Genomic DNA, 15,978 nt, shown 5'->3' on the forward strand with positions numbered 1-15,978 from the left:
TTTTCTTCCTTGGTTTAAAGTGTGAAGGAAAGTGAAAGTTAAAGTTCTTGATGAGTTCAACTTAAGGATAAGTTGCAGAATTGAGGTAATTTGATTGCCCCATTTTCTTCTCCTCATATATGAATTTGGGAAAGAATTATGGATGTATTGTTATTGAGAACTCAATAGATGATGAGTTTAGTAATTAATTGCTACACAAAAGGGATTTGGGTTGTTTTGTGGACTGTTTTATGTGTATATGTTGGGTATGCCAGGTTGATGTTGGGGAAATGTGTAATTTGTTTGTATTGAAATATAAAAGAAGGGTGTGGTGGTATACCACCGAACTAATGGTTGTATACGTCTACTGCCCATTCTGTTTTGTGTATTGTTTGGAGGGTATAATGAACCCAAAGTTATGTCAGGGAATCTTATAAAAATATGTATGGTATATGGATGAAATTGGATAAGAAAAAGGTTAAAATAACACCTTTGATTGATAAATTAAGGGCTTACAGCCCGGTCACTATTTTGATGAAGTTAAATAGCCCAAATATGTCGGTTGGTTGCTAATATTAGTTTACCATATATTTTATGATAGATAATTAATTCAAAAGGTGGGAAGTCAAGTTGGGATAGTATCGGAGTTGTACAACCAGGTATGTAAGGCATACTCTATTTTGCACTCTTTGTCATGAAATCGAACATTCGTTCCATCAAGTAAGCTTTGAAGGCTATCCTATAACAAGTGATACATAATAGCGTATTATATCCCATGTAGCTAATAACCTAATTACCACTCTTTAACATGTCAAAACACCTCAATACATGCTTATTATCAAACCTGCACATCAATTTTCACTAGAAAATTTCAGGAGTTCTCTGTTTATTCAAATAAGATCCATGTGTTATTTTCAGCTCCTAAACCCTTCATTTTTGTGCCAATAGCTCCCCACCTTATTGTTGTTGCATTAAGTACCCATTTACATATCTCTTATTGGTAGATTATTTTTTCTAGGCACCATAATGTTATGACCACCAAAGTAACAATTTTAAAAGTTAAGTAAATTAAGTAACACAATCAGTAAAACGAGTGGTAGCTCAGGGGCATAAGCCTAACATGGGATGATCTCGATATCTTTATATATGGGTGGAAGCTCAGGGGCTTAAGCCTAGAATAGGACAATCCCAATGTTCATATGTGGGTGTCAACTCAGGGACGTAAGCCTAGCATGGGCCAATCCCGATTTATCTATTTACCACTGATCAGCTGGTCATTTGCATTATATGGCTTACAAAGATTTTGAAGTAAGAAAGGTAAAAATGATGAAAAGAATGTAATTTACATTGTCAACAAGTATATATAAAGGTGGTTTAGTAATACTTATACACTTGTATCTGAATTCTATTAAACTTTTGTACCATGTGTTGTTACCTTCAGCCTTATATATTCAGTACTGACGTCTCTCATGGAGGACCTGTATTTCATATGCAGGCATAGGTGCTTCATCTAATACACCTTGATAGTAGGAGCATAGGCTATTCCGTGACTATTGGTGAGCTCCTAGTTATTTTGGAGCTTGCGAAGTCTGTTCCATATATTTTGGTATTACATTATAGTCAAGAGTAGGGCGTGGGTTTTTCCCAACCTTAACTATGTCTATGTATCTTTTAGAGGCATTGTAGACTAATGTAAAGTTAAACATGGTAGTGTCTTTTCTTTTAGATGTTGTGGGCCCAACGGCCAAGTCTTATATATATAGTTTTGTGCTTGACTACGTAGTTATTCTCATTAATGCATTATATTATATTTGTCAGAACCTTTAGTTGTCGTAGTTACAGGCATGAGAAGTACAAGGTTATGTATTGGTTTACCCGGGCCTTCACACTATGGGTGCCTGTCCGCCTCAATAGGATTTGAGGCATGGCAAAAGTGGTATCAGAGAAGGTCATCCTAGGGAGTCTACAAAGCTGTGTCTATGTTGACTCTTTTTTATGGGTGTGTTGTGTAGCACATTTATAAACATGAGGCTATAGGACATTTAGGGGTTGTCTTTTTTTCTAAAAATCTTAGATCGTGCAATAGAGCCCATGTTGTAGGTGAAGTCATATTTAACCATTGAATCTATTTTTTAATTCTTCTTATAGTAAAGATGATGATTACAAGAAGGAGTAAGAGTATAGGTAAGCGAGTAGACGTGGCTGCAGTAGAACGGACCAGCAAGTCACCACCTATACAAGCTAATCAAAGTAAATCTCAAGCCGAGTTTGCAACACAAACTTTATCTACTCCTCCTTCTCCAAAAGATCTAAGGAGGAGAAGAACTACATCCTCAAAACCACCTATTAATGCTACAGAGCAAGATCTAAGAAATAAGGTGAAATTGTTGGCTCGTATAGTTGCTGGACAAGCTCAAGGATAAACTATTGCAACCACAGGTTTTACTGGTGCAGATAGGGTAGCTAGCCTACGGATATAGGATTTCCTTAAGCTAGATCCTCCTACATTCACCGAAAAAGATAATGATCAATACCCACAGGACTTTATTAATCAAATCCAAAGGGCTCTAGATGTCATGCATGTATCGGGTAAGAAGACAGATGAGCTAGCAGCATATAATTCAAAGGACAGGTTATATTTTTGTATGAAGGCCGAAAATGATCTAGGGGTATTGATGCACCTTTAGCTACTATGAAAGAGTTCAAATAGGTATTTCTTGATCATTACCTTCTATTTGATATTTAAGAAGCCCATGTGGATCAGTTGCTAAATCTTCACCAAGGGAATATGAGCTTGAGGGAGTACAACCTTCGATTTAACTCTTTGGCTAGGTATGCTCCTGATGTAGTAGCTACTATGGATGATAAGGTTCATCAATATGTGGATTTATTGGATCCAAATTTGGTTAGCGATTGTACTATTAATGTTTTGAATAAAGATATAGACATAGCAAGGATACAAGATTTTGCACAAAAAATGGAGGATCAGAGGCAAAGAAGAAGATCACAAGAATTAGAAAGAGGGTATTCCAAGAGGTCCAGATCTACGGGGCAGTTTATGGCATCCCAAGGTTAGTTTTGGCCTCGAATTTCTAATAGAGCAGCTAGGACATTATCTTCTTATCCTACAACTAGTGCTCTACCACAGTTTCAAAGGTCCAAAGGCAACCAGTTTACGCAGAGAAGTGAGAGTCAAAGTTCACAAGAAGTGGGTATCTAGAGAAAGGGAGTACGAGCCAATTAAGACCTCCCCAAAAACCATATTGAAAATATGAAAAACTTCTTTTGGGTGCATATCAATTTGGAACAAATGCTTGCTTTTGGTGTAGTACATCAGGCATATTATGAGAGAATGCTCACAAAGGGGCATGGGTGGTATGGAATGACCTACTGGATCAGCCGTTGCATCATCATCATTAGTGCTTTATTTAGGTAGGGGTGCATAGCCTATGGGTTGTGGTATAGTTGCTAAAGGAGCAACTAGCTCTAGTGTGGTTCAGAATCGTACATATGCTTTGGCGGATCAACAAAATTTATAGGCTTCTCCAAATATAGTTACAGGTACATTGTCCATATTTTCACATAATGTATATGAATTAATTGATCTGGGTTCTACATTATCATATGTCACTCCTTTGGTTACTATAAAATTCAAAATAATACCAGAATTGCTAGTTAAGGCATTTGAAGTGTCTAGGCCGGTTGGTAAATCTGTTATAGCTAGGAAAGTATATCAAAATTGTGTAATAACTATTTGTGGTCGCGATACAATGGCTGGCCTGGTTGAGTTAGAAATGGTATATTTTGATGCTATAATGGGTATAGATTGGTTGGCTTCTTGTTATGCCACAGTAGATTATCGAACTAAGAGTGTGTATTTCCATTTTCCAAGAGCGTTAGCCCTTTAATAGAAAGGTAACATTGGTGCATCAAGAGGTAAATTTATTTCTTATTTTAAGGTGAAAAGGATGATTTCCAAGGGTTAAATATATCATCTAGTTAGAGTAAAGGATACAGATGTGGATCCACTAACTCTTCAAACTATTCCAGGGGTAAATGAATTTCCTCAAGATCTTCTGGGTTTGCCTCTAGAACGAGAAGTGGAGTTTGGTATTGATGTGATTCCAGGTACTCAACCAATCTCAATTCCTCTGTATAGAATGGCCTTGACAGAATTATAAGAGTTGAAAGAGCAATTAAAAGACTTGCTAGAAAAAGGATTCATAATGCCTAGTACGTCTCCTTAGGGTGTACCAATGTTATTTTTGAGTAAGAAAGATGGCTTATTGAGAATGTGTATTGACTACCGACAACTGAATAGGTGACTATTAAGAACAAATATCCCCTTTCGAGAATTGATGACTTATTCATCCAGTTGCAAGGCGCCAAGTGATTTTCAAAGATTGATTTGAGGTTAGGTTACCACAAAGTGAGGGTCAAAGAGATTGACATACCCAAGATAGCCTTTTGAACATGGTATGGTAATTATGAGTTTCTAGTCATGTCCTATGAGCTAACTATTGCACTTGCAACTTTTATGGATTTTATGAATAGGGTGTTCAAGCCATTCTTAGATGTGCTCGTGATAGATTTTATAGATAATAATCTGGTTTATTCGAGATCAAAGAAAGATCATGTCAATCACTTATGATAGGTGTAAAAGATTCTTCATGATCATAAGCTATATGAAAAGTTCTCTAAATATGATTTTTCGTTAAAATCTGTGGAATGCTTGGGTCATATTGTATCTGATGAAGGAATAAATGTTGATACTAAAAAAATAAGAGCTGTGAAGAACTGACCAAGACCTATAATACCTATAGAGGTTCATAGTTTCCTTAGGTTGGTAGGTTATTATAGGAGGTTTGTTGAAGGGTTTTCTTCAATTTCAGCACCTTTAACAAAGCTAGCACACAAAGCGTCCAAGTTTCAATGGAATGATGCATGTGAAAGGAGTTTACAAGATCTGAAGAATAGGTTGACTTCTACACCCGTATTGGTGCTTCAAGAAGGCACAGAAGGGTATGCAGTGTATTGTGATACTTCAAGAATTAGCTTAGAATGTGTGTTAATGCAGCATGGTAAAATGATAGCATATGACTTAAGACAATTGCAGCCACATGAGAAAAATTATCCAACACATGATCTTGAGCTAGCAGTAGTTATATTTTCCTAAAAGATATGGTTCCACTACTTGTATGGGATTTATGTTGACGTATATACTGACCATAAGAGTTTGAAATGTATCATTAGCCAAAAAGATCTAAACTTGAGGCAGCGATGTGGCTAGAACTATTAAAAGGCTATGATTTTGATATCTTGTATCATCCGGGAAGAGCAAATGTGGTAGCAGATGCATTAAGTCATAAGAATATTGAACAGTCTATAGAAAGACAAGAGATGACTAAAGATCTGTATCAATAAGCCAATTTGGGGGTTCACCTTCTTGAAACTCTAAATAAAGGGCATATTGTGCATAATGCGGCAAAATCTTCATTCGTAGCTGAAGTGAAGGAGAAGAAATATGCAGACCCCATACTATTACAACTTAAAGAGAATGTACAATATGGTATGACAAAGGCATCTGAGCTTATGTAAGAGAGAGTACTTCGGTCCCAAAATAGATTGTATGTGCCAAATGTGGATATGATAAGAAAGAGGATTATGATAGAGGTACATCATTCAAGGTATTCCATCCATCCAGAATCAACTAAAATGTGTTATAATTTGAAAGAAATATATTGGTATGGGGTGAAATAAAGAAGAACATTGTAGAATTTATAGCTGAATGTCCAAATTGTCAAAGAGTTAAAGTAGAGCACCAAAATCCCCGGGGTTATATGCAATGTATAGATCTTCCAATTTAGAAGTGGGACATGATCAACATAGATTTTGTCACTGGTTTGCCTCGTACATCTCAGAAGTTTGATTCCATATGGGTAAGAGTTGATAGGCTTACCAAATTATCACACTTCTGCCGGTTAAGACCACTTACACAGTTGAAGAGTATGCAAAATTATATATCAAAGAGATAGTTCGACTACACGGAGTACCAGTATCTAGGATATTAGATAGGGGATCTCAATTTACTATAAATTTTTGGAAGTTTTTTCAGAGAAATTTGGGAACACAAGTTAATTTAAGTACAACTTTCCACCCTCAAACAGATGGACAACTGGAATGTACCATTCAAACACTTGAAGCTATGCTAAGATCTTGTGTATTGGACTTTAAAGGTGGTTGGGATGATCATTTACCTCTCATCTAGTTTGCCTATATCAATAGCTATCACTCAATCATCAAAATAGCACCATATGAAACTTTGTATGGAAGAAAGTGTAGATCACTAATTGGATGGTTTAAAGTTGGTGAAACTGGCTTGTTCTGGCTAGATCTTGTTCATCAAGATATGGAAAAGGTTAAAGTAATCCAACAGTGGCTAGAAACAGGCAAAAGTCAACACAAGTCATAGACAGATGTTAGAAGAAGGGGGCTAGAGTTTTCAATAGGTGATTGGGTATTCTTAAAGGTGTCACTAATAAAAGGGGTTATGAGATTTAGTAAGAAAGAAAAACTAATTCCACATTATATAGGCCCATATAAGATTACTCAATAATTTTACCAAGTCTCTTATGAGCTAGAACTACCCCAACTTTAAAAGTGCATTAGAGATTTATCTCATATTACTCCTACTGAAGATGTACAAGTTATGGTAGATCTCACTTATGAATAAATACCTATTTCTATCCTAGATCAACAAGTTAAGAAGTTAAGGAATAAATAAATATCTTCGATAAAAGTGCTTTGAAGAAACCAACAAGTAGAAGAAATAACATGGGAAGCTGAAGAAGCAATGAAATCTAAGTAACCCCTTTTGTTAAAATACGATGAGAGAGTTCAAGATGCTGAATTGGGGAAATAACAAGTATGTGTAATATATAGATACTACATGATAGCATGAGTATTAAACTTAGGCTTGAACTTGTTTTTGGTTGGTCAGTTATGCCAACATTCGAGGTAGAATGTTCCTGGGGGGGAGGGGAAGATGTAACATCCCATATTTTACTTGTACTTGTTATAATTATATGAAACTTGGTATAGCCTTGTGGTAAAGGTAACGAATGAAATTTGTTATGGGACTATTAATGGTGTAGATGGAATTAAAGTTGTTGATCATATGTTTTAATGAGATGTGACCAAGTTAACATCGATAAAACTAGAAAAACTTGGGATCATAAGCTAGTATTTGAATATAAAGTTTGAAGTGTCCTATTGTATACAAGTTTTATATTAGATTAAAAGGATTAAGAACTGAAAATAGAGTAATTTGTTGAGGTGCTTGGTTGACTTAATTACCTAGTAGGTGAGTCACCTACTTGAGTTAAATGGGCCAAGTTAATGGACAAAGTCCATGGATCAGATTTGGGCCTTTATTAATATACTTATTTGGGCCCAAATTAAGTAAAAGAAGATGGAAAATGGAGAAAAGGCCCAATGGTCAAATCATCCAAGGCCTAATTTAATTGAGCCCAACTAAGAATTAAGTAAGTAGGTACATCACCTACTTTGAAATTTTGAGCAGCTTCACCCTTAAGTAGGTTCATCACCTACTTGGTCCAATTTGATCAATTTTAAGGTCCAAACTGCAGCTATGGAGGTGTCCAAAATAGGGCCTTTATAAGGCCAAGTTGGTGGTTATTTTACTTCATTTCTAAGTCACAAAAAAGAGTATATTTCACAAATTCTCTCCACTCTCTGTAAAACAATAATAAGCAGCCCATTTTTCTTTCTAGGGTTCTTAAAGAAACCCCAACCTTTGCAAGCCAAGGTACGTGAAAACACTTATGGTTTAGCTTAATAATCTGATGGAGGATTAGAAAAACATTCTATAATTTCTTAATTTTTAATTCATGGCAGAATATAGAACAAGTTACTTGTTCACTTTTTTCTTTGTTATTAAGAGATCTCTTTTCTTCCTTGGTTTAAAGTGTGAAGGAAAGTGAAAGTTGAAGTTCTTGATGAGTTCCACTTAAAGGATAAGTTGCAGAATTGAGGTAAGTTAACTGCCCCAGTTTCTTCTCCTCATATATGAATTTGGGAAAGAATTATGAATGTGTTGTTATTGAGAACTCAATAGATGATGAGTTTAGTAATTGATTGCTACACAAAAGGGATTTGGTCTATTTTGTGGACTTTTTTATATGTATATGTTGGGGATGCCAGGTTGATGTTTGGAAAAAGGTGTAATTAGTTTGTATTGAAATATAGAAGAAGCGTGTGGTGGTAAACCACCGAACTAATGGTTGTATACGTCTACTGCCTATACTTTTCATGTATTGTTTGGAGGGTGTAATAAACCCAAAGTTGTGTCGGATGATCTTATAAGAATATGTATGGTATGTGGATGTAATTGGAGAAGAAAAGGGTTTAAATAACACCCTTGATTGATAGATTAAGGGCTTACTTCCTGGCCACTATTGGGTTTAGTTAAATAGCCCAAATGTGTCGATTGGTTGCTAATATTAGTTTACCATATATCTTATCATAGATAAGTAATCCAAAAGGTGGGAAGTTAAGTTGGGTTAGTATTGGAGTTGTACAACCAAGTATGTAAGGCATACTCTATTTTGCACTCTTTGGCATGAAATTAGACATTTGTTCCATCAAGTAAGCTTCCAAGGTTATCCTAAAACAAGTGATACCCAATAGCAGGATATTATATCCCTTGTAGACAATAACCTTGTTCCCACTCTCTAACATGTTAAAATACCTCAATACATACTTATTATAAAACCTGCACAAATATTTTCACTAGAAAATTTTAGTAGTCCTCCATTTACTCAAGTAAGATCCATGTGTTATTTTCAGCTCCTAAACACTTCATTTGTGTGCCAATAGCTCCATACCTCATTGTTTTTGCATTAAGTGCCCATTTATATGCCTCTTATTTGTAGATTATTATTTAAAGGTACCATAATTTTGTGACCACTAAGTAACAATCTTAAAGGTTAAGTAAATTAAATAACGCAATCTGTAAAATGAGTGGCAGCTCAGGGGCATAAGCCTAGCATGGTCCGATCTCGATACCTTTATATGTGGGTGGCAGCTTTGGGGTGTAAGCCTAGCATAAGGAAATCTCGATTTATCTATTTACCACTGATCAGCTGGTCATTTGCATTATATGGATTACAAATATTTTGAAGTAAGAAAGGTAAAAAAATAAAGAAAAGAATGTAATGTAAGTAGTCCTACAAGTACATATAAAGGTGGTCTACTAGTACTACTTATAAACTTGTATCTGATTTTTATTGAACTCTTGTACCATATGTTGTTACCTTCATCCTTACATATTCAGTACTAATATCTCTCATGGGGGACCTGTATTTTATACTGTAGGCATAAGTGCTTCAGCTAATACACCTCGCTAGTAGGAGCACAGGCTATTCAGTGACTATTGGTGAGCTTCAGGTTGATTCGGAGCTTTTCGAGTCTATTCCATATATTTTGGTATTGTGATGTAGTCAAGAGTAGGGCGGGGGTTTTTCCCGATGCTAACTATGTCTATGTATCTTTTAGAGGCTTTGTAGACTAATGTAAAGTTAAACATGGTAGTGTCTTGTCTTTTAGATGGTGTGGCCCCAAGGCAAAGTCTTGTATAGATAGTTTTGTGCTTGCCTAAGTAGTTATTTTCATCAATGTATTATATCATATTTGTCATAACCTCTGGTTGTCATAGTTACAAGCATTAGAAGTACAAGGTTATGGGTTGGTTCTCCCGGGCCTTCACGGCTATGGGTGCCTGTCCACTCCCATAGGATTTGAGGTGTTACACCAAAGTCCATGTTTCTATTTCCAAAAGGATGAAAATTAGGCTAAAGACTGTGGATTGTGATTTCACCGGATATGCTACAAACAATAAAACATATCGATTTTTTCATAAATCTGAACATCCTAATATCCATGATAATACGGTAATTAAATCAGATAATATTGAGCTCTTTGAATACATTTTTCTGTATAATACTAGACATGAGCTATCTAGTGAAAGATTTAAACGACCAAGAAATAATCCAAAAGAGAATGCACTTAATAAAGAGAATTCAAGGCATAGTAAGACACAAAGGACGTCGACCTCCTTAGGAACAAATTCTATAACATTTATTTTTGAAAATGAGTCTCAAATATTTAAAGAAGTGATATCATCTGTGAACTCATCCTTTTGAACAGAGACAGTTAATAGTAAAGGTGATTCAATCACGAGAATTCATATTTTAGAGTTAGTTGATCTTCCTCCAGAAAATAAACCTTTAGATTCTAAATAGATCTTCAAAAGGAAACAAAATTTTATGGTACTATTGACAAATACAAGGCAAGACTTGTTGCGAAAGACTTTAGACAAAAAGAAGATCTTGATTATTTTGAAACATACTCGTCAGTAACAAAAATAACATCTATTCGAATATTGGTTGCATTAGCTGTGGTATATGATCTTAGAATTCATCAAATGAATGTGATAGTTTTTTAAAATAAAGAGTTGGAGGAAGAAATTTATATGAAACAACCCGAGGGTTTTATGGTTTCTGACAAGAAAAGAAAACTGAGCAAACTTATTAAGTCACTATATGGACAAAAGCAAGTACCCAAACAATGGCATAAAAAATTTGACTAAACCATGTTGACAAATGAATTTAAGATAAATGAGTGTGATAAATGTGTTTACATTAAAGACACTCCAAATCACAAAGTCATTATTTGGTTGTATGCAGAGGACATGTTCATCATCAATAGAGACATTTCTAACATAAATGCCTACAAAATGAATGCTTGAGATCAATTTTAAAATGAAAGATCTTGGAGTTGCTGATGCGATCTTAGGGATATGAATTCATAGAACTCCATAAGGATTGTCATTATCACAGTCTCATTGCATTTAAAAGGTACATGAAAAGCTCAGGTATTTAAAGTTCAATATTACCAAGACACCATTGGATGTGAGCTTTGTACTTCAAAAGAATGAAGGCAAAACCGACTTATAATTGGAGTGTACAAGACAGTTGGAAAGTTTTGATGTATATCATGAATTGTACGTAATGAGTGGTGATTTTACCACTTATACGCACTAACTATTTATGTGCACAACCATGTTTGTAAAGTTAAATAAGACAAAATTGTTATTTAATGCACTAATCTCCATATTTTGTAGGTTTAAAATTAAGGAGAAAAGATTTGTATTGGAGCTCAAAAAGAGATCAAATGGATAAAAAAGGGCACAACTGGAGACCTGATGTTGTTCAGCCTTAGTTACTGCGACTGCGGTCATCATGTCATGGTCACGGTCAGTCAAAATAGTCAGTACAATGCGGTCACAGAATAGAATTGCGGTTGCGGTCAGACCTGCACGATCATGGTTATGCGGGAATATCCCCAATGGCATATTTGTAAGATCACATAGACAAATTCCAAACAATATTTAAGCTAAAATTATTTTTTCTTTGGGTATTTCTTACCTCATAAGATTTTTTGAATTGAAAACTTGAAACCCTAATTGGGCAAGTATGAAACTAATTTTTAAGGCTTGATTTCTTAGCATTTTTGTGAAGAATGAATGCTTTGGATAATTCTTATGGTATATCTCTCTTTACTTTCTTCATGAGTAGCTAAGTAATTCAGTTTTGGGATTATGTTGAACTAGAGTGTAATTTGTTTGTGGATATTGTTGTGTTTGCATAATTGTTAGTTGTTGAATAAGGATTTCACCATTTCTTGAGCTTATGAGTTGAAATTTGATGGGTGAAAGTCCCAAATCTTCAAATGGGTTTGATGGTGAAAAATCCAAACTCTAGAAATTCTTTATTATCCTCGAAAGAGGGATGAAGGTAAATATAAGGTAACCTATAACATCCTTAAAAGAGGGTTATAGGGGGGCAAGGCAATGGTGGACAATTAAGCCTATGGTTTTCTCACTTTTGCAATCTTAGAAATAAGTGTATTAGGAATGTAAATTTTGTCAAGACCATCATCCTACAAATAGGGATGCTTGATTGAGGTTTTGTGTGATCATAAATTTCACACTTGTTAGGTGCTCGAAAGAGCCAATGAGTGAAATTGTTGCAGTTTTATCGAAAGGTTAACCACAATGACCTTCGACCTAGCCTATCTTTTAGTTAACAACTAAATTTCATGCTGAACCATCATTAACCCACATACTTTTACCTTTAGGTAGACATAATCCAAAGATTTCTCCCAATATTGTTACTTAAAACAAATGTTTCATCTCTTGATCATTTGCTAAAGATTGTACAACAAGTTTCCAAACAAATCCTCCCATTTTATATTATATGTCATTTTTGTTAGCATTTTGGGTAACCTCATAGTAATTTGAGCACCCAATTCAAATTGGGTTACTTGACAATGAACGCCTCACCCCTCAATTAGGGGAGTGAGTTAAGCATTATCAAAATAGCATCGTTGTCGGGGAGTAAAATATAGATTTTGCTTGTATGGTGTCATTCTTACTTGGGAATACCCGGAGTGGTGTAATTTACTTTATATATTTTTTTTGAATATTTTGTACGTCATTAAAGTATAAACGGAGCAATGAGCGCTAATACAAGCAATATGATCCCCCTCGATGCCTCTCTTGATAATGAAGGCCAATTAAATGAAGCGGGACAAACAAGTGCAATTCGCATCCCGCCAACCAATCGAAATAGAATGTTTCATGTAACTAGAGTTATGCTTCACATATTGCAAATGAAATGGTTGTATGGGGGTCAAGCATATGAGGACCCGAATTTCCATTTGAAGAACTTTGTAGAAGTTTGTTTGCCATTTAACATGGCACATATTACACAAGAATCCATTCGGCCTCGACTTTTATCATTCTCACTTATAGGTGAGGCAGTTTTATAGTTTCTCTCACTTACACCTTGCTCAATTACATTATGGTAAGAGCTTACCATAGTGTTTTTTGATAGATACTTCCCACCATAAAAAATACTTCAAAAACGGGATGAGATTGTGAACTTCCGATAAATGAATAGAGAACCATTGTTTGAAGCTTGGGAGAGGCTTAATAGAAAGCTAGCCTAATTCCAAAATCATGAGGTCCTGGAAAAGTTGATCCTCAATATTTTCTGTAAGGCTCTTGATCTATTAAACAAAATGGTGGTGGATAATGCAGCGGACGACTCTATAGTGAGATTGCATCATCTTGTGGCCTTTCAATTGATAGGAGAAGTATAAAAACAAAATCGAGGTTGGTATACCTGATACCGAAGCTTCCAAAACCTCTTTTACTACCTCCGTGGAGGCTAATGAACAAAGAAAATTAGAAGAAGAAAAGGAGGACAATATGGCGAAAATGATGACTCAACTTGAGCTCTTGACGAAGCATGTTTATGGGTTCACCCGCGAAAGTGGTAAAAATCATAGCATCAAAATCTTATGAAGATTATGAAGAGGCAAAGAAGTTGGATGAAGAAATTTGGAACTTGGCAAACTACTCAGGGGGTTCCCGCCCTGCCTATCAAAGGCAAGATGGGAACCAAGGTTGGATGGATCGTGAGCAGGATCGAGATTGGAAAGATTGTGGATGTGATTATAACTGTTATATCCCTCCTCATGATCTATCTAAAGCCCAGGAATTTAGTGCCATTGATCCTAAAAAGTTCAAGATCGAGGATATGTTAAAAAGGATCTTGAGTAAAGTAGAAGGCACAGAAAATATGGTTCGTGAATTGAAGGGTAATTTCTCTAAACTCTCTCAAATGGTGGTGTCTCACTCTGCCTTTATAAAGTAATTGGAGACCCAAGTGGGGAAAATATCCATGCAATTAAATGCTAGACCTAGAGGTGGACTTTCGAGTGACACAATTGCTAACCCAAAGAACGACACTCAAGTCCTAGCAATTGTCACAAGGAGTGGAAAATCACTTGAGAAACCTTTTAGAGGAGACATAAGTGAGAATATGTCGAAGGACAAAGCAAAGGAGGTGACGCCTCAAAGAAGAGAGACAAATTATGAGAAAGAGATCAATGAAAGTAATGAGGAGGTGGTTGAAGTTGAAAGGCCACAAGTTGAAGAAAGACTAACCATCCAAGTTCCTCCCCTATTTCCTCCACATTTGCATAAAAAAAAGTAAAATGACAAATTGAGAAAGTTCATGGCCAAACTTCGTAACCTATCAATAAATATCCCATTGCTTGAGGCGATCCAAGAGATCCCGAGATATGCTAAGTTGATTAAAAATTTGATATCCAAGAAGAAACTTATTGAAGAAGACACTATTGAGGTCACTCATGGATGTAACGCTATGATAGATAACAAGGTTGCAGAAAAGAAAGATGACCATGGAGCATTCACTATTCCTTTCACAATTTGGATGCATGAATTTGAAAAATCTCTGTGTGACCTTGGTGCAAGCATCAAATTAATATATTTTGTCATATACAAGAAACTTGGTTTGGATACCCCGACGCCGACCTCTATGCGGTTCTTGATGTCGGACCAGTCTATAAAAAGGCCGGTGGGTATATTGTTTGATGTCCTTGTAAAAGTGGACAAGTTCTTTCTCCCAGCAGATTTTGTGGTATTGGACTGTGAAATAGACCATGAGGTGCCTATCATTCTTGGTCATCCTTTCTCGGCCACCGAGAGAACCATTGTCGATCTAGAGCTGGGGGAGATAAAATTTAGAGTGCAAGAAAATAAGGTCTCTTTCAAAACTTGCAAATCAAAGAATCAAACCTCGGAGTTGCAAGTAGTATCCATGGTGGATGTGGAAAATAAGAAGGTGATTGAGGAAGGGTCCAAAGACCTACTTTGAGAATGAAGGAAGGAAGACGTCGTACCACGATGATAACTAAAGCGCTAGGTGGGAGGCAACCTACAAATACCACAAGAGTGGCTTATATCCTTTTTGTTATATTTCTGTATGGTAGATGTTATTTTTTGCATATGAATAACCCATCCATTTATGGCACTATGGAGTGCATTGAATGAGCTTAAAAATGGAAAAGTGTGTAAATCTAAATTAAGAACTGAACAGGGGAGAAATATGTCAAAATTAATGTAAAATTCTGAACAGAGGAAAATAAGGGAGTAGAATTGCTCTCAGTTACCACGATCACGGTCCCTTGACCACGGTCACGACTACTTCAGTAATTTTGCCCCTAGTTTCCCTCATTTCCCTCATTTCCCTCACACTCCCTTTTAAGATTGTACTCTCTAATTTAGCCTAATTTCTGCCCAAGTTTGTTAGCTCTCAAATAGCATCCTTGCATCCCTTTGTATCATAACTCTAGTAGGAGACATGAATCTATGCCTTTACTTTTGAAAATAAGCCATAGAATGCATGATTAAGAAAGGACCTAAAATTTTGATTGTTATGCTTTCCATGTTGTCATACTTGGTACTGGTGTGATATTAGCTATGATTAAGGTGTGCACACAAGTAGGGAAATCATGAGTACCCAATGATGTGTGAAATAGGTAGACAAATGAGATATGCACACTAAGTGATTGATGAAATGCTCAAATAAACTTTCAATATTAATATTTGCTGTCTAAAGGGCACATTCACACACTTGTTAGCATTGTTCTAATGTTCTTTATATACATTCATAGTGTAGAACATACTAGTAGCTTAAATTTGGAAGAAATATGAACATGCAGAAATGACATGGAACCAACCTCAGGTAGCGCGACCGTGGTCATAGACCGTGATCGCAATCCTGACTCGCGATTACGGTAACTGAGGACAGTTTTCTGCCATGCCAAAAATCCTGCACTTTTAATTTTTAGTCAAGCAACACCAAGAGCCTAGTCTAATGAGCTTTACTGATCAATATAGCACAATGTGAATGAATAAAATGACATCCGATTCATGTCACCCGAGTGCCATATTCATTACTATAGTGATGTTTCGAGGACAAAGATGCTCTCGGAGAGAGGAATTTGCCTGGAAAATATGCCGAAGAAACTACTAGCATTTCATGA

At 35.9% G+C, this 15,978-nt stretch overlaps 1 protein-coding gene across 1 annotated transcript; it reads left to right on the forward strand.

The window, feature by feature from the left end:
• Positions 1–14,144: 14,144 nt before the first annotated feature.
• On the forward strand, positions 14,145–14,807 carry LOC107852778. The gene has a single exon (XM_016697823.1). The coding sequence runs from the start codon at positions 14,145–14,147 to the stop codon at positions 14,805–14,807; it is 663 nt and encodes a 220-aa protein (XP_016553309.1).
• Positions 14,808–15,978: the final 1,171 nt, after the last annotated feature.

The sequence above is a fragment of the Capsicum annuum genome, chromosome 6, assembly GCF_002878395.1.
Source record: "Capsicum annuum cultivar UCD-10X-F1 chromosome 6, UCD10Xv1.1, whole genome shotgun sequence".
Classification (NCBI taxonomy): domain Eukaryota; kingdom Viridiplantae; phylum Streptophyta; class Magnoliopsida; order Solanales; family Solanaceae; genus Capsicum; species Capsicum annuum.